Source organism: Bombus vancouverensis, chromosome 7 (assembly GCF_051014615.1).
Source record: "Bombus vancouverensis nearcticus chromosome 7, iyBomVanc1_principal, whole genome shotgun sequence".
Lineage (NCBI taxonomy): Eukaryota > Metazoa > Arthropoda > Insecta > Hymenoptera > Apidae > Bombus > Bombus vancouverensis.
Genome location: NC_134917.1, coordinates 3358213 through 3378951, shown reverse-complemented (window position 1 = coordinate 3378951; position 20739 = coordinate 3358213). Strand labels below are relative to the sequence as shown.

The following is a 20739-nucleotide window of genomic DNA, read 5'->3' as shown; positions in this document are numbered from 1 at the left end:
TGCATCACATCACACGTTACGTTTATACAACAAGTTCAACACAGTGCTGGATTACTCTGACACTCGATATACTAAGCTCCTCCACTTTGAGCGTTAATTCATTCGAGGTACGCGACATCGACCGACTGCTCTTTAGCCGATAATTCGCAACACATACATATTGCAATTATAAGTAAACTCCGGGCAAAACAATGTCACCGCTACGGGCAACCGTCAAACAAAGACGAATTAAAATTTTCCGGTATACCCTCGACCAATATAAATAAACGAACGCGATCGTAACGTGACCAGTTTATCAGTCTCAGTCTCGTTGTTTATACAACAAACTCAACACAGTGCTGGATTACTCTAACACTCGATATATTAAAGCTCCTCCACCTTGAGCGTTAATTCATTCGAGGTACGCGACATCGACCGATCGATTTGACCTGACCGGCTGCTCTTTAGTCGATAATTCGCAACACATACGTACTGTAATTGTAAGTAAACTCCGGGCTAAAACAATGTCACCGCTACGGGCAACCGCCAAACAAAGACGAATTAAAATTTTCTGGTATACCCTCGACCAGTATAAATAAACGAACGTGACCAGTTTATCAGTCTCAGTCTCGAGCGATCTTATTAGCGATCTATACACAGTGTTTAGCGAATCCGTTAGTACCGAGCGTCTTAGCGAATATTTTCTGTATTTATTAATTATTTTTAAATACGTTTGAAGGTTTCAATATCGAGTAATCTCGTCATTTAAACCACACAACCATCCTCTACACACCCATATACATAGAATTTCATAATACCGATGTAAAATCTTTTTCATCCATACGACGCATTTCCTCGTGATCGAGGTCGTCTACCGAATAACTGCAAAGCGTCCCATCGATAATGATCCACTCGATCACACCACAACGGTCATAATAATTGAACCGCTAGTTCTGCATGCAACAGAGGCACGCGAAAAACAGCTTACACTATTTGCCGACAAATAGCCTGAGATGAAACCGAGGAACGTGGGTTGATAGGATTGGCCAAATGGTTCTGGTAGATTTTGATGGGACGATTGATCGACGTCGTTACGGGGAAGAATGACATAATAGTGTTTATCTGCGAATCTCTGGATCATTTGTTTGCAGTAAAAATTTAGCTTCTCTGTATAGAGGTAATTGATTAGAATTATTTTTATTCGCACAGCGAGTGATATACATGCAGATAAATTAATTATTGCGTGAAAAATCTTAGCTAAATGAAGTAATATATTCCATATGTATTTTTATTCTATAGTTAAGAGTTTATGATTTTGCAGTTAAGGAACACACTTTTTTTAATCGTATTCAAGCGTAACAATAACAGAAACTATCATTCGATAAAATGTCTAGTACTAAAAATATCATTGACGTATCTTCCACTTACTAAGATACATAAATTTGAAATTCAACTTACTACAAATTACTTTTTCAACAGACACTGACTTTCTTTACATAATTGAAAAGTATACGTCTCTAAGGCGTATCGAAACGTATAGAAAATCAGAAAGTAAACAACGAATTACTACGACCGCTGTATATCTTCCCATATATTAGTTCTCGCGAGAGCCAAGAAATCACGATCTTGACGCCAGTTTCGCCCTCGCCGTTTGCCCACTGGGGTCGCAAGGGTCGTGACTGTAACGCGCAGTTGCTCGGTCACGTTTGGCTATCGTTTCCCCGTTATATGCATATCAATTTAAGTCCACCTGCGGCCCAGGATCCATTGCGCTCAATTTATTATGATCCTGGTCACAAGGAGTGGCCATGGTCGCATTTTCAGCGTGGGCGGAGATACGTTTGTCCATTTGGCGAAATGCTCGAATCCTGACACTCGATATTACGCGAAGTGCATGGTTACGTCGTTTCTCACACAGAACGCTGTTCGCTAGATTCGAGACATTAAATCGAGCACTAGCAGCGATAAGTTGCGAGAAATGGCCAATGCATTTCGCTTGGTCGATTGGCTCGCTGTTCGGTTACTTGTGCTAGTAGTGGAATGTGAATCACGTGGTGAGATTTGTTGAAAAGAGTACTTTATAGAAGACAAAGAATGGAGTAAATGGGAAAATGTTTTTGACGTTAATTAAGACTTGTTTGACAAGGAATGGGCCTGGTGGACTTCGGTTTTAATCTGCACATATGTAGAATATGGATGTTTATGGAAATTTACATTTTTATGAATACATCCAATTAAAATTATTTAATTAAAAGTTATCAAAGTAGAATGATCCATTCTTGCACCAAAGTGATCCTGTGCATGTTAAATTATCCTACGATCAACTTCCACTTATCAATGTTTCCCTCTTGTAATTTCTAAAATTCACGATGCCATTTTGTTTATAATACTCGAACATTTTATATCATATTTTCCTTATACCTACGTGCAGTGATTATTATCCAGCATTACATGCCATGTCACTTCGATATCATCTTTACAATCGATACCCAAATATCGATATATTTTATCAAATAGAATTAATATTCAATATTATACTTCCCTTGTTAGGAGAAATTCAACTGTTTAATTGTATACAATCATAAATAAAACTCTTCCACCGGAATGCAGTGATTGTAAGACAAGCTAGCTGGCTACCGTTTTCTGGAAAATATCTTAATAATTCCTGGAAAGGAAAGTCTCCCGGTTGTTTTTTAAAGTCTCCGGCAACAGAGTCAAGGAGGCTGTGTTTGTACGGATGCAACCGATAGAAATAGCGTACCGGTGATCGGTCAAGATTTGCACATTTTGCTGGCGGAATTGCAAGGCGAAACCGACCTATAAATACACGTTTCAACTACCACTTAAGATTCCTAGCTGCCCTTTCTCTATCTTCCTCTTGGCTATTTCTCCACGTTCGAGTACAACGAATCGAGAGAGAGAACAGGAAGCACCAGGAAACTGTTCTCCAGAAACAATAGCAACCACGTAAAAGCTCCCCACGAGAGAATTAAGCGAGCAGCTCGCCGAGATTAATGGATGATTCTCGTAATTGGACGTAGCCACGAAAATCTAGCTGCAAGAACACGTATTTTACTTTGAAAATTCACTTTATCTCAATTTCTTTCACTCTGACTTGTAATTTCTTGCGAATAGCTCAGGCAAATTGTTTAATCAGTTTTTTCCTTCATTATTATGTCGACTGATAGTGAACGAATAACCATATCAAAGATAAAACGAGGTATATGATTTACTAAAGTTAATGAACTGAAACAAAGATAAATGAGAAAAACTGGATCTCATCAAAGTGTTTGAAAGTTAAACCTGAAGCAACTTTAAGGAAACTTTTCAAATTGCCAATCTCATGAAAATAATAATTTTTTCACTTAAGTACTATTACGTACGATTTCCTTTCTCTTAAAAATAGATTACTATATATCTGACTAAAACTAATCTAATAAAAACTCAGTTTAATCAATTTTGTGATTACAAAATTCCTCATTAAGGAATAACACAGTTAACGAGTTAATTGACTAATAATCGTTTTGTATCGTCGCTACTTGCCGCTTTTTTACGTCGTGCTACAGAAAAGAAAATCACTTATTATCTCAACACATCAAAGAGTTTGAATCAGTTCCAAGGAAAAAGCACAATGAAATTGTCTTCATGGTAAGAATCGATCAAGAAGAAAGGGAATCAAAACTACATTCTTCCGACCTTTTTACTTCGCTTCTTTCTTCGCTACAAGAATACGTAGGGTACCTGTCGCAGATTAGCAACAAGTTAATCATCTGGAACGCGCGATCAGAGCAAAAGCTGAAAACAAGAGCGTAAGAAAGAAATGTAGACAAAAGACGGGGACATCGTAGCCGGAAGACGTTGGATTTTTACGCGACTTTTGCGCGTTTTACGCTTCATGAAACAGCTCTTTCAGTATTTCAACGTAGCGTACACTGTGAATCAAGGAGACTCGTCCGTGTAATTCGCAATATGTCTATCGAACGACGTTCCATACACGTCCATTCGAGACGTGGTAGAAAAACGTACTTTTACTTTTGAAAAATGTCGTGTTTTTTATCTTCGTACTAGTACGCGTCGTTAACCAATCGTAAAAGGAGCAGAACTAGGGGCGTTTCCGTGTTTTTAAACGAGAAATCTGAATTACACGTCCTCGATCTCCCGTTGAGATTGATCAAGATATAATTCGTCACAGTAAGCGGGGAAGAAACTAGAGAAACATGATGTCCCTATCTGTAGGAAAACACGCATAACATCGCGAAGAATTGGAGCTCGTGCTAAACGAGCATACACCACTTATCGATATTTATCGCGGGCATCGTAAAAGCAGCGACTACATTCCACAGATGGCACCTTCTTCCGTGTCGGACGAGTTTTACGCTGAAAAATTCCGGCCTTTACGTCGAATTCAAGTCCATACGCGTTTCTCGTCTTATTTCTGCACACTCATAAAACCAAGAAGATTATACGCTCCGTAGAAGACGCGTGTGTTTTTGCCACCTCGAAAATGACATTGTGTCGATTGATACCCTCGTTTCTTCGCAGTTGTAAATCTGTTCGATTTACGACCGATCGGGGGCTGCAATCGAAATACGGGCTCGGTGGGTCGCAAGGAATTTTTACGGGAGCCAATTAGCCAGTTAGTAGTACTGGTCGACCGGAAGAACCGACCCCATTATAATTTCTGATCGTGGCTCAATCTGCAAGATCTCAGAGTGAGCTTCCGGGATTACGATCCCGCGTTGGTTGACAGGGACGTCATAGAAAGATATGGCGCTCGAGATAGGAGGTGGATACGAGCTGCAGAACTAGCTGTAAATTAACCGCACACCACGGACCCGATGTATTCGTCGCTTCGTGTTCTTCTTCCTCCGGCAAGTACGTATCTGTGCGCATGTTACGTTAGACGGGTATAGCTCGTGTATCGAGCTGCGTATACCACGGAAGGACTGGAGAGTATCCTGTCACGATTTCAGATACCTCGTACGCAACCATCTAGCCGATCGTGCGCAGCATTTTTCTCGTGAGATTTGTATCGTTGCATGAATTCAAGGTTCCCGTGGCTCTGTGTTACCTCCAAGTATTTGAGTGTTTAGTAAAGGACAGAAGATTTTTAGAATTTGTACATATGGAATTTCCGAAAATTAGAGAAACTACATTTTCTGTTATCTAGGGATGGTTTCTGTTTCATATCCTGTTCTTTTGTATCTATATTTTGCTATTATCTTAATCAGAATTGTTCGACAATTTTCGATGAATTGCATTGTGTTCTATTATGAGTAGTTTTTAGTGAAAATTAATTAAATCATTGGTTTCTAAACGGTCTCTGACGTGTAAAAGGTTTGTATTGGATTTATTAATTTTATTGAAACTGTAGAAAAATCATTTGGCATATCCAGTTTGAAACCCTAGCAAGTTTCAGTAAAAGTCTGAATCCTTATCCTCTCTGTCATCAGGACACCAACTTTCTCTTTCGTTTCAATATTACGTATACTTTTCAATCAATCTACCTCAAACATCTCTAACAACTTTATCCATTTCTTCCTCTTTACAGTTTTATCCACATCCGCGCAATTATATCAAAGTTAATGCTTAACACATTACTTCAAAATAACTTCTTCTTCGCTTTAATCCTATTTTCTTCGTTCTAAATTTACTAATATATATTACAGTTTCCAAGCTTCTATATGAATGATCTAAATTAACCGATATTCAAGGCTGTAATTACTCGATACTTAGCGTGTTTGTATTTCACTTGGTTTCTCGCGGAACGTGTAACGCAACTTTCAGATGCTAATGATTCAATTTCTCAACGCGTATCACACGATCGTATATACACAGGCGCGCGTCAGTTTTAATTACTAATCTCCTTTCGCGCACGTTCCACCGTTATCGATATAATTTAGGCGTACGCATGCATAAATTACCATTAGATCAGATAGATCTTTTCCCTCGATCTTTCCTTATCTCTGGCACATTCAAACCAAACGCTCGATTTCTTCGCAACGCTGTGGTTAATGTCCCGTTTGATCGCTCGACGAACCGACCGACGACGATCGATCAAGAGATCAAGGCCAACGCTACGATCCGCGAGATCGATCGTTTTTCCATTGGCTCGGACAACCATCGTTTCCGTGATCCACTTATTACGCCACCTTCCGTGCGCGTTCACCGGTAATAATTACCTAATTATTATCCACTCAATAAGAAATGTTTCTTACCTACAATCGTAAACTTATGTACGTTACACGACAACGTCGTCTACGCTATGATTAGTACGGTCATGAAAATAATTTTTTACAACCCCGAACGAGGTGCATGATTGATTAAAAGGAGATACTATTTTTTAGTGTAACTAATAATCGAATCGTTTTGTTGATATAATGTTCTGATTTTCTCTAGTCATTCGTCAATGACCATATGAAGGAAAGATTTATGCTATGTCATTCGTGGAAATGTACAAGAAAATGTTTGTTACTGACATAATCGTTCTTTACGAATCATTTATTTTGCAACTAAAGTGATTCGAATGAAAGTAACGTGTCTCACCTATGCATTTGTGGGAAATTTACAGATACAAAAATGTATAGATTGCAAATAATGTTAGAAATGTATAATATCAAGTATTCGTTTCAATGGTATAGTATTCAATGAAATAAACACTTTTCTAGCAAAATGTAAAATTGCATGAACACCCACGGTTTAATTATAATATTTAGGGCAATTTTATTGCTTTACTTACTATAAAAATATGAGTCTGCGTAAAGATCCACGGCTTAGTGAAATGTTTTTCACTCAATGAGAAATTCATATTTTTAATTTGTTAAATCGTCAGTTAGAAGACAAATAGGAAAAGATGATTTCCATCGTAGATCAGTCAACGAAAGTAAGGACGATGTTGGTATCTGAAAATACCAATTATTATTTACTTCGGCGCGAAACGATCGCAAGTTGTTGGAAGATCGAGAGGCAAGGGAAACGGATAATAGATAAACGAGATATGCGGCGTTTCACGGTCGATAATTCCGCCTCTAATCGATTATGTTATTTTTCATCGTTCCTCCCCTTCTGTTCGGTTGCCTCGTGATCGAACAGTTCTCATATCGGCTGAGAAGATCGCGGCGAAAACGCTGGACGAACGATTATTCCTTATTTCCCGTAAATGAGCGGGCAATCAGCACTTTAATGCGATACCAAGGAATAATCCGCCGATCCCATCGACTCGCCGCGTGGTTATTAATCCATCGTTTAATTGTTTCCTTTTCTAAACCGTTCTTTCGTATGAATTAACATTTTTTCACGTTTTGTTTGCCATTTAAATTAAAATTAATCGTGTTTCGTAGCAACTGTCCGAAATATTCATCTGTTCTATTCGAACATGCAAATAAATCTACGTATATATTGAGATTTACTTTTAACACAAACGAAACAGCTTTCTTAAGTAAAGAGATCGTAATATTAGGTCCAAAGGATTATCAATTACAAGATAAAAAATCAACTTGCCATCTTCGATTAACTTGTTAAAAACTTGTATAATAAGTATAGGAAATACTAAACTCGAAAAGTACTATTTCCATGTACCTGGACATAAAATATATAGCAATTAGTTAATCAAACATAGCATTCGAAATTAATCAATAAAAAAGATGTGTTTCGACACGAGGTTGAGTCCTTCGTAACGATAAAGTATAGAAAAGTAAAAATGAAACATAATCTTCCTGTCATTTATTCTATTAAATTGTTGTACTCTGATTTATTTTCATAATGACGAAAAAGAATATTTTAGAAATCTGTGAACATTACTTGAAGGAAGAAACAATGAAGCTGCACGATAAATAATAAACATTTGTCGAAAGAATAAAATACTAATTTATAAAATACATACGTTGTCCTTAAGTTCTGAACTTTCCAAACAGCTTTCTTACGCTTCAAATTCTTGAAACGAAGGCACAGCTTACATTTTCTCGTAAACAAGCGATGATAGATAATCGTATTCTAGAAAGGACATTTACCTTGCGAAAGGAAAGTTGCACCACCACGTGCACCACCAAGCGCGACGATCATCAATCTCGACGTTTAAAAAAACATTCAACCAATACGCATAATTTCTCGCGAGAAAGGTACCGTTTTCGGAAAGAACGACAGACTCCGTGACGAGGGTCCAGAGGAAATGAGAGAAAAAGACGAAAAGAGGGATTCGATGCACAGAGTTGGCGGTGTGCACTGTTGATCGCGCCTGCTCGTTGTCAAGCGTCCCCTTAAGCAACTAGAGCGAAGTAATAAAAATAATCACTTACAATCTAAACTTCCAGTCCATCCTCGTGGCAGCCATGACGCGCTGCTCGGTTCCACGGACCTGCAAGACCTTCGTTCGCCCTCGTCGCTGAGGAACCAGTCCCTGGAAACTCACTGGAACAGGGTCTCTCACGAATCACCAGTTGCACTGTCTTCCCTCTCGTCGAAATCGAAAGCGCTCGCTAACGTAATATCACGCGTGTCTGTGCACGTGTATACGCGTGTATATTAACGAACTATGTCTGTCGTTGGCCGCGTAGAACCCGTTCACCACCGGTTTCCGTTTAGCCGCGCCACGAACGGTCCGTTTCCACTGTCTGGTCGCGGCAGACGATCCACTTCCACTGTAACGGAAGGAGAAGAACACCCGACGTCGAACGAAACGTATCGTAACAATACGACTCTACCGATCGTATCGATCTATCGTCGATTGCAACGTATCGGATTTTTATTTCAATAATATTTCTTTTCTTCTTCGTGGAGATTTACAAAAATTTCCTCCTTTCTGTTACGTTCTCTGTGTTTGCAATTGGTGCACGAAACGAAGGATCGCTGAGTCTCGATATACGGTTGTGTTCTTTCTACCGAAAGTCAAAATAGAGGCGCGCGTCAGTAGAACCGATCAAGAGTAGAAGGATAAAGAGAAGAGAACGGGCTTCCTACGCGCGATCCACGAAAATGGAGCAACGTGCGTTCTGTGCCACTGTTCTCCGTTCTCCGTAACACTCTGCCAGGATATCCGCGCGTGGCTGCTCGTCTTCCACGGCTGCGAAAGGTGGGAAGATGAGGAGGAGGAGGACGAAGAGTAGTAGAAATAGAAGAGGTTATGCCGAGGTGGAGGCGGTGGTGGTGGTGCTGGTGACGGCGGTGGAGGTAGAAGAGATGGTGGAAGTGGTGACGACGGTGGTGGACGAATGATTGTGACGGTGGTGGAGATGGTGGTGGAGGTGGTGGTGGTGGTGGTGGTGGTGGTGAATGGTGATAGTGGAGTGGTGGAGGTGGGTACTCGTGAGAGGATCCTCGCCGTGTGGAGTACTAAGTAATAATGACATGGTCTAGGAGATGCCAGTCAGTTTTGTAATAACGTCCGTAAAAAGTGAATTTCCAACGAAGGTGGGGAAACGTAGCTGGGTCCAATCCGAGATAGCATGGGTTCGGCAGTTGGCCAATCGGAGCGCGACATTCCGGACCCCCAGGCTCCTTCGTCCTCGTCTTTTTCACAAGTTTTTTCGTTCCTCTCGCGAACCATCTTCTTCACAGAGTCGTAGGTGTTTTTGAAGTTGCGCTAGTATGCTACTTGAAACGGACCGCCCGAGAGAAACGCTTTGGGTGTCGAGAACGGATGAACAGAATCGAGCATTTCGAATCAAAACGTTTCGTTCGAACAGACTCTAGGAAGTTGCCGATTCGTACGAAATATTTTCCTGCGATGGCTTGTCTTTTTACGAAGATTTTAGATTCGAGAGAACGAACAAAGTTGCAAATATCAGAAAAATCGTTAATTACGAAAGAAGCGTGATTTGTCAAAACGAGCGTGGTTCAAGTATTCGAGAAGCGAAATCGCACGTGTCGATCTGCGATTGTACAGGTTCTTGTCATTATGGAGCATTACGCCATCGCCAGGTACTCGGTACATTTAACTGTGAACGGTATGGTGTATAATATGTCAATCGTTAGAAAATGATCACCACAAGAACAAATCGGTCCACGAGGATGATCTTTGGTAACGAGAAAAAATGATTTGCCTCGTATCATGTAGATGCTACAGGCACCGATAGCTATCTCTTTATTGCATAACAATAACTTATTTCTTTTTGTTATTTTTGCTTTTCATTAATCCTATTTCGTTTATCACGTCGATGTGTTTCGTGCTTCTCTTCGTATTAACGTTCGAAATTTTGAAATCCAAACTAGTGATATGCTTTGTAGATTGCACTTATTAAAGATATCCAAATTCCAGCGATTTTTAATTTAATGTACGATCAGTTTCCTAATAAATACAGAATAGCAATTTATAAAATGATTCTATCGAAAACTATGACATACGAGCCATTTGGAATTGCTTTTCGTAGCATGATTCAAGACTGATATTACTTTTTTATTAATCCAATACTTGGTTAAAAAGTTATAAATACATACAATTAAACATACAGTTAACTGTTAAATAGAAATTTAAAAGTTAAATACAAATAAATACAAAAGTTACAATGCATAGCTAGAAATACATTGTGCGAACGGAACACTCTACATAATTCTTATAATTAACGAACAAGAAATTAGTAATATCGCCAACGCAAAGCTTAAGTAACACATCAACCTCCGAACAAACGACAAAACGGCAGATTTTTCTGGTCGTTTTGAAGAATAATAAAAAGGGTCATTGTTCGGCAGGAACTACTGTCGCTTTGAGCAGCGTTTCCGCGAAGATTCCGTTTCGCACTCGTGTAACGGCACCGGGCGCATCCTCGCCAGGGAAATCGTCGAACTGTTGGAAAGAGAAAGAGACCGGTACGCCACCAGAAAGAATTCCGTAATAGAAGTCCCTTATTTCCGGGAAAGAAATCTTTATTTTTCAACTGAATTTCCCATGACTCGTTAATTGCCTGCGCTCGCGTTCCGTTGGACCTATGGCGTGACGTCACTAGTTTCCGCTCCACCAAGAAATCCACAAATAATTGATACCGATACGATAATCCCGTGATTATCGTCTTAGTTTTCCATTAGCCTGAGAATGCCAGCTTCAACATCGTATTTCAATTAGACGAGCGAAATAAACGGTTAAAGAAGAGAAATAATTTACGATAAAGATGCATCCTCACTGAAGCAACAATTTTGTACATTTTGTAGTCTATCGTTTGTTGTATGTTTCAAACAATACTCAACAAGTATCAAACCTGTAGAAACATTTTATCGTTTCGGTTTCAAAGTGACAATTTGTTTCAAGCAAACAAGTTAACAACTGTGAAACAGTCTACGAACTGTGAACATTGAAAGATCGTTTGAGTTTCTCAGAAGCCAAACTAATTAACTGTACTTTGCTCAGAAACATAATTGCTATACGATGTCTTAAAAATTGTATCATATTCACTTCCATGAACTTATTTATCGAAAGAGAAGCGTACAAATAATTGTAAATTCGAATGTGAATTTTAAAGAATGACGTCTTCCTATTTTTTAACGTATACAGTTAATGTCAGTGTGGCCTCTGAACTACTCATCTGTTTCCATTTTAAAGTATCGCCGCGTGTTCCCTATTTTCCGCCAAAATCTGCCTTCAAACGGAAACAAATAATTTTTGTTACTATCAACACACATTAACTAATAACCATCAATTTTTTCAAAACCCCTAATACATCAACAAAAATTTCCCCGCTGTTGCCCCCGTGAGGATGCTGCTTAAGGAACCTTCGTTGGAAGAGTTTCGTGCTCGATCCTGTTCCTCGTCTCGATCAGTGACGTGAAAGGAAATCGTTCGTTTACGAGCACCAAAGGTTAATTGATACGATGCTACTACTAAATAATAATTAGGCCAAGAGTACTACCGATGAGCCAACAGGGAATTGATAAATGGACCGAGTTAGGTTTGGTACACATGGCGATGCATCGCCTGGAACATGCGAACAGGCTACCGTTCGCAGAGAACGTTTCCGCGAACCGTCTGTTTTCACGTAACGGGATCGGTATCTGCGGAAATTGACGAAATTGTCGACGATACCGGTTACATCGGGGAGAACGTTGCATAAGATGGTTCCGCGTGTCGGAGGGCACCAACGGTTTTCGTTTTCACTCAGGTTTATGGCTTCGTGCATTTCTCTCGGTTCTTTTGGATTTTCCCAATGTTAGAAATATCTTCCATATTCCCTGAGTTGAGTATTAGCGATGCATTCCTTCAGAGTCCCTGCGGCTCCTGAAGTATTTAGATAGAACACCATAGAAATTTTAACCGATAGAAAACCGCCACTATACTCTGCATCCTCCCCTAGAGACTGCAAGGTGTTCATGAAGATTTCCTCCACGAAAAACAAGAAATGTTAAGAAAAGTTGAGAAATTATTGACAAAGGATTCTATCATGAGTTATGAAGTTCTAAGACTTTAAAGTTTGCTAACATACAGATGTTTATATTAATTCTTATAGTTTCAGTCAGTTTCTTCAAATCGAAAGTTTTGTCACTTGTACTACTTTTTTCTTTTGCAGACTTTTTATTTATTAACATCACTGACCTCTTGAGAATGGTTATGCGAAGAACTTTATCGTTATAGTTCTGTCTGAATTTCATCTGCTAAAATATTGACGCGCACAATCGAGAATTTTACTTATTCTTATTTCAGAAATCCTTTGTTGTCGTTATCAGTTCATCGTCTCGTAACAGCGCAGCATGCTTTACCTATTACGCGTTTTGTAACGTAAACGACGTAACGGTGAACTTCTCTGCAGGTCCCTGTGAACGAAATACGTATCTTAATTATCTTCTTTTGATAAATTTAACGAGCTTCTTGCGCGAGATCCATCTCCGCGGATTTTTATCTAATTTGCTTATCAAACAACGAACACGTCGCGTTGGCCTATTTCTCACTATACACTAGGTGCTCTTATTCTTCTTCCACGTACCAAACAAAATGATTTAACGGTATTAACACCCGGTCACGAGTCTCTCTTTTTTATACGATACTCTTCAAATCTTTATGATTCTCTAACAAAATGTCCCACTAATCATTCTTAAATATATCTGTCAAGCCGTTTTTGAGCGATTGTCATTTTCATTTTCTATACACGTTATGGAATTTGATAAATTTTGTAGCTTTTTGTGAGGTAAATAAATACAGAACTGTAAGATAGTACAGACAGGGTGTGGCAGGTGTGGCACAATCGGATTCCACACTCCGTGTGGAAGAATAAGTTGAGCGACTGAATAGAATTCCTTTGACTCAAGCCTCGCTTTAGAGAGTTGAAAATTTGTCAAATGTAAACTTGGCTATTTCTATACTGGGTATGAGTGAACAAACAGAATGTCATTTTATATGGAAAGCAGGTCGAAAAAGTGAACAAACAGTCGAAGTCAAATCAAATTTTCGTTTACGAGGAAAATGAATTAAAAAATGCATGCACGAGACTAATACCCGACTAAAAATTGTAAAACGAAAACATTTTAATCTACAAATTTGAGTTACTTGTGCGATTATATTCCACTATATATAAAATGATCTCCGGCTAATTATCATCGAAATTAGCCGAGTTCACGTATATTTAACACTAGAACTACAGATAGTTAACACGAAGCTATTTCTACCAAAAAAGCAGTCAAAGTGGCTGGTCTTTAAAAAATACGTAATAATAGAATATTTTTATATTTATTGATTTATTACTTTCTTACAGAAGCAATTCCATGTTATGTAGTACATTTTTCGTATTATTAATCCATTTGGGACCATGATCCCTAAACGAGGGTTGACGCATTTATAAAATTGTAGAATCAGTTATTTTAACTGCAGTGGTATTTCTAGTAATTTTCCTGATAACTGATATCATCATATCGAATGATACGCGGTAAAAATTTGAAAAACGTGTGGGAAGCCGTACAAAACGAGGAAACTGGTTAATTGGGGTTCGATAAACTGACTGCAGGACCCTTTTACGCTTTGACAAGTATCACTTATTTTGCCTGGTATTGGTATAAGTAGCCTTGATACAAAATTATTTTCAGTTTGAATACATAAAAAAGAAAATAAAATTCATTGTAGTTATCGTTGCGAAAGTCGTTACATCATTGCGGAAAAAATATAACACGAAGTAGGAATTTTAAAATAAAATTATAAAACTAATCAATTTGACTGGTGTATAAGTTCTAGTGTTAACAAGTTTCAAATTAGATTTGTCAAAAGCGGAGACTTAAACGAAACAAATTGATTCTAAATCTCCTACCCAATATAAAATACGTAACTCAATTTCGAAAAAAAGATTGACCTGCATTAATAGCGTCTGTAACTCTCTCAAGTTCTCTGTCCATATGTTGCGTTTTTGAATAGGTAAACTTGTGTTTAATTTGAACATCGCGTTTTTATTCACGGAGGAGGCCATGTTTTACGAGAAATCTCATTGACAATGACACTGCAGCAAACCAAACAATTGAAACCCGACCTAGGGCACAAAGCCGCAGAAATGACTAAATACCGACTCATTAAACGTAATTGTTTGTGTACCAGCGAAGTGAATACGAGTCCCCTTCTGGCGGCACGCTTGATGCGTCGCTCTTGCGTGCGTGTAATCTTTAAACGAGACTTACGTATGTTACGCGTACGCTGATCAATCTGATTTTTCTGTTCTTTTTTCCTAAGCAACATCAACTTTGTTATTTATAAAAGATTCGAGATATAATTAACTAATAAAGCATTTTACGAGCTTTGTTTATAACTCAGACTAACATTTTATGCCCACAGCAAGTAAACAATAAATATATTTTTTCTATTTTAGTGCATTATATTTTCTTTGCAAAAACATCAAAAAATGAGTGTTTCTATTGTTAATAATTGCAAATAAAATTTGTTCTGCTGTTGAAAAAAGGTTCGGTCTTGAAGCAGTTAAAATTGCTTGATGCGAGAAGAATGATACAAGTTTCGAAAAAAAGTAATTAAAAATATCGTATCAGATAATTATCTTAAAAAATTAAGTATTTTTCTCATTAGCATGAATAAGATCGATAAATATTACAACAATACATAGTACGAAAAGCTTTCTGTACAGTTCAAACCTAACTTCTTCCTCAAGACGTTCTAATTTGTGTCACAGAACATCCAGAAGACGTATTCAAAAAATATTTTATAGGATATTACCAAAATTTCTTTAAGACATGCATAGGATGTCTGTGTACTGTTTGTAATGTCCGGGACGGTTTGATGGATTGGTACAATTACTGCAACCTTTCGGATTACCTGAATGGTAATCCGTTCTTGAACCACGTACATAACAAGCATGTACAACAAGTTCAATGCGGTTAATCTCGTTACAAATCACGGTACAGAGAATACCTACAATCTCCGTGAAATCCCTCTTTATCCAAGGTCTGGCAACGCAAACGAGTTGCAAAGGAGTTCGACTTGAATCGATTGTAAGCTTACAATTAGTATCTTCAACTGTGGATTATCATTAGAGCGGAGTAAATCTCTTTTCACATTCGACATCTTCAACTTCTTATTGCTTCAAAATATTTGAAGAAATATATAAATGAAGATAATTAGATTTAGAATAGATTTTAATAAAATCGTTGCGATAATATAAATCTAATAATCAATTACATAATTAGCATGTGCATATTATATGTATTTTAATCATGGAAACATGATCTATAAAAAGGCGGTATAACATTACTGGCAAAATTATCTGTTATACATTCGATCGATTAATCGTTCTACAACAAAGTCTATTTTAAATATTATTACATTATACAAGTTATAGATACAGAAAATGTACAATATTCGAGCAGCAATATGTAACGCGAACTGTAATTTCTCAATACAACAATATTGTTCCTAAATCGTCTGGAAATAGAATTCCACGCGAAGAATCATTTGAAACAGAAGCGTGTCTTGTTCTTTTATACATCGGTGGCCCTGAAAGTTCGCACAGCCGAGAAACAATGGTCCCAGAAGTCGAACCACGGTAACTGTTGCATTATTCGCTGCAAGATGCAGCGTCAACCGGGCTATCGTGGGTTTCGATCGACCTCTTGTTGGATGTTAGAGGCCACGTTCGCCGAGCTGTCGTCCTTTCCTTCTGTTTTAAACTCGATGGCCAAGCGAACGATAATAGAACAAGCAGTTTGGCTGAATTACGAATTATTTGCCTTAGCGTTTTCAGAGGAAAATTTTTATCTGCGACACCATTGTCAGAGATAATTTGACCCGGTCAAAGAATTCCTGCAAACGAACAGTTTCACTTTACAATTCCATCTTTCTTCCTTCTTATCGTTGTTCACGTAATTCTCATGAGTAATGTTGACTTCGTGATTTAGGAAGTTGGTGTACCGTTTCGTAGATCCTCCGACACGTTTAATACAAGAGAAAATGTTAGGTTATTGTTTTTGTGTTTTTATGATAAATGATTGGCGTGTAGTAGCTCCATTTGTCTAAATTCTATAACATCCTACGAATTCTGATAATCAACCACTTGGAATTATTCTATATTTTTACATTTTATTTTTCTCGTAAAGACGTCAGAAAATCGCTCTGGAACCATATTCTTCGTTTTAACATCGATTTACATTTTCGAAATAAAAATTAACGAAAGAAACTTTAGGTATTGAAACCGCAACCTTATTTATACGCTTTACATTTCTTTTATTCATGGAGTATCTAATTTTTCCTGTTCATCGTTCAAAATATATGTTTCTCGAGAAGAATCGGGAACATATGCGCCTGAAATTCAATAGAGTTAAATGGCAAGAAATTATGCACTTGATGGAAAATTAACCCGCTAAACTTGTGAAAATTGCCGAACAGAAAACGTATTGTATAATACTCTTCTACTTTGCATTTCAAATCACGAATTCAATCTCCTCTTCGATTCTTATTACCATCGCCTCCTTTTCACGACTCTTTGTCCCACAACATTACAACCACAATTTCATAAAGATACACCTGCAAGTACCTCAATCTTGCACAAAGTCTTTTACACGCCCTGTAACAAACGCCTTACACAAAGATTACATCCACCTCACGATCACGAAATGCATTTCCATCTACATACATGTAGACTTGTGTTTTCCAGTCATTACGATACCAAACACGATACAAACAATGAAAAAGTTTGATGAACTTCCGATTTGAGGCGACGTCTTGATCATCATCGTCCGACTGGTATAATAGCCGTTGTTTCGTTCGGCTCGTTTGACCCTTGCCCATGAAATCATCCTACTATAATAATTTACTGCTACCAGCTCGTGTTTCTAGTCGGTAGGCGCCTTCGTTCCTCTCAATCTAGATCGGTCGGAGGAAGAAGCAACGTTTCTCGAGTCAGCCCTGGGAATCGAACCCGGAACCCAGCCTGTTTTCTTTTTCCTCACGGTACCTTCTGCCCGTACTATCTTCGCTCCACGCCGCAAAACTGCCCTGCGAGTTATCCTATCGACCATTTCTTCAATTTCGCTGGATGCATTTTCCGTTACGCGAACGCGGAATCTCCATTGAAATTCCGAATCATACATGACGCGTCTTCACGCCTTTTTAGGGGAAAAATTATCCCTTTTGTGGGTTTTATTTGTGAGTTATTTTCCTTTTGATTCGTTTGTTCTTTTCTGCGATTGAGAGTTTAAAAAAATAACGAAAGGAAGTAAATGATAATCTTTTGATTTGTGTTACAAGTGGTTTAATCGTTAAAGGGTTCAGATGAAGATTAGTGCAAGTGACAGGAACTTTAATTTGAAACAAGGCTGGAGCGACACTATCTTTCTATAATACATTCTAAAATACAGTGACAAGTGTTTAATATAAAGTGTAATTATTATATGTATACTTGAATTGAAAATTTGAAAGTTGTTCAATATTTACTTTAAATTACTTTTAAATTTGCAATTCTTTACTGAAATTCTACTTCATTTGACTCTTTTCAATGTTATTGTATATTCAACCTTTAAAACTAGAAAGATTAACAAATTTTAGCTTCTTCATTTTTACAACTTTTCTATTTACTCCCATAAATCATAATAAGGTATTGTCAAGTAAGATTTCTTTTTACAATATTTTCTTCACACACCTCATGTGACTTGGCAAGGCTGGACCAACACTATCCTTCTATAATACATTCTAAGGTACAGTGACAAGTGCTTAAATAAATTACAGTGTAATTATTATATATGTACTTGAATTGAAAATTTGAAAGTTGTTCAATATTTACTTTAAATTACTTTTAAATTTGCAATTCTTTACTGAAATTCTACTTCATTTGACTCTTTTCAATGTTATTGTATATTCAACCTTTAAAACTAGAAAGATTAACAAATTTTAGCTTCTTCATTTTTACAACTTTTCTATTTACACCCATAAATCATAATAAGATATTGCCAAATAAGATTTCTTTTTACTATATTTTCTTCATACAGCTCACGTGACTTAGCAAGGCTGGACGAACACTATCCTTATATAATACATTCTAAGGTACAGTGACAAGTGTTTAATATAAATTACAGTGTTATTATTATATATGTACTTGAATTGAAAATTTGAAAGTTGTTCAATATTTACTTTAAGTTACTTTTAAATTTGCAATTCTTTACTGAAATTCTACTTCATTTGACTCTTTTCAATGTTATTGTATATTCAAACCTTAAAACTAGAAAGATTAACAAATTTTAGCTTCTTCATTTTTACAACTTTTCTATTTACTCCCATAAATCATAATAAGGTATTGTCAAGTAAGATTTCTTTTTACAATATCTTCTTCACACACCTCATGTGACTTGGCAAGGCTGGACCAACACTATCCTTATATAATACATTCTAAAATACAGTGACAAGTGTTTAACATAAATTAAAGTGTAATTATTATAAGTATACTTGAATTGAATATTTGAAAGTTGTTCAATATTTACTTTAAATTACTTTTAAATTTGCAATTCTTTACTGAAATTCTACTTCATTTGACTCTTTTCAATGTTATTATATATTCAACCCTTAAAACTAGAAAGATTAACAAATTTTAGCTTCTTCATTTTTATAATTTTTCTATTTACACCCATAAATCATAATAAGATATTGTCAAGTAAGATTTCTTTTTACAATATTTTCTTCACACACCTCATGTGACTTGGCAAGGCTGGACCAACACTATCCTTATATAATACATTCTAAAATACAGTGACAAGTGTTTAATATAAATTACAGTGTTATTATTATATATGTACTTGAATTGAATATTTGAAAGTTGTTCAATATTTACTTTAAATTACTTTTAAATTTGCAATTCTTTACTAAAATTCTACTTCATTTGACTCTTTTCAATTTTATTATATATTCAACCTTTAAAACTAGAAAGATTAACAAATTTTAGCTTCTTCATTTTTATAATTTTTCTATTTACTCCCATAAATCATAATAAGGTATTGTCAAGTAAGATTTCTTTTTACAATATTTTCTTCACACACCTCATGTGACTTGGCAAGGCTGGACCAACACTATCCTTCTATAATACATTCTAAAATACAGTGACAAGTGTTTAATATAAATTACAGTGTAATTATTATATATATACTTGAATTGAATATTTGAAAGTTGTTCAATATTTAATTTTAGTTACTTTTAAATTTGCAATTCTTTACTGAAATTCTACTTCATTTGACTCTTTTCAATGTTATTATAATACATTCAACCCTTAAAAATAGAAAGATTAATAAATTTTAGCTTCTTCATTTTTACAACTTTTCTATTTATTCCCATAAATCATAATAAGGTATTGTCAAGTAAGATTTCTTTTTACAATATTTTCTTCACACACCACATGTGACTTGGCAAGGCTGGACCAACACTATCCTTCTATAATACATTCTAAGATACAGTGACAAGTGCTTAAATAAATTACAGTGTAATTATTATATATGTACTTGAATTGAAAATTTAAAAGTTGTACAATATCTACATACATGTTACATACATGTCTTTAAATTACTTTTAAATTTACAATTCTTTACTGAAATTCTACTTCATTCAACCGTTAAAACTAGAAAGATTAAGAAATTTTAGTTTCTTCATTTTTACAACTTCTCTATTGACTCCCATAAATATTGTAATAAATGTCATAACAAGATATTGTCAAATAAGATTTCTTTTTACAATATTTTCTTCACACACCTCACGTGACTTATATCTCGATAATAGTACTCTTTCACAATGAGGAATCCTTGTATACTTAATGTCTGGCTAGACGTTATGTATCTCCTCAAACAAAGATAAAAGATGCGAAGAGAGTATCAAGCGGAACCGGTAAGGAGCTACGGCTGAAAGTAACAGCTCTATTAAATGCGATCGTACAGCTTCGAACTTCCTGCTGTTGCTTCACCGACGACGATAATCGATGCTTAAGGACACGACGAAGGCAAGAAAGAATTCACTTGATCAGCGTTCGTTGAAGGATCGAGAACGGTGAATAAAATATATACATATTTCTGTAGTGAACCATCGGGAATTCACCGTTACGTGGTTCACTTCATAGTCTGAAAAGATCAAGGAAAGAATAGTGTGATAACCATTTGATTCGATAAGATACCAAATATCTGTGGTATACAAAATATTTTTTTTTGTTATATCTATTACATCGAATTCAAATACAATATATAATAAGCAAATCGCGAATATTTATATACTTTGATGACTGCAACTAAAGAAATTTGTTTTGCTTCCTAAATATTATAATAAATACTTTTCTTTGGATAGTTTATACACTTTTGTCTATTTAAATTCCTTATGAACGAATGAACGTTATC

At 36.5% G+C, this 20739-nt stretch overlaps 1 protein-coding gene across 1 annotated transcript in view; it reads right to left on the bottom strand.

Moving 5' to 3' along the window:
- The window catches only part of LOC117164631 (uncharacterized), a 90078-nt gene extending 80772 nt beyond the window's left edge, over positions 1 to 9306 (bottom strand). The window contains exon 1 of the mRNA XM_076619829.1: positions 8274 to 9306. Coding sequence (XP_076475944.1) covers positions 8274 to 8308 — 35 coding nt within the window. The 5' untranslated portion in view covers positions 8309 to 9306. The remainder of the gene's footprint in view (positions 1 to 8273) is intronic.
- Positions 9307 to 20739: the final 11433 nt, after the last annotated feature.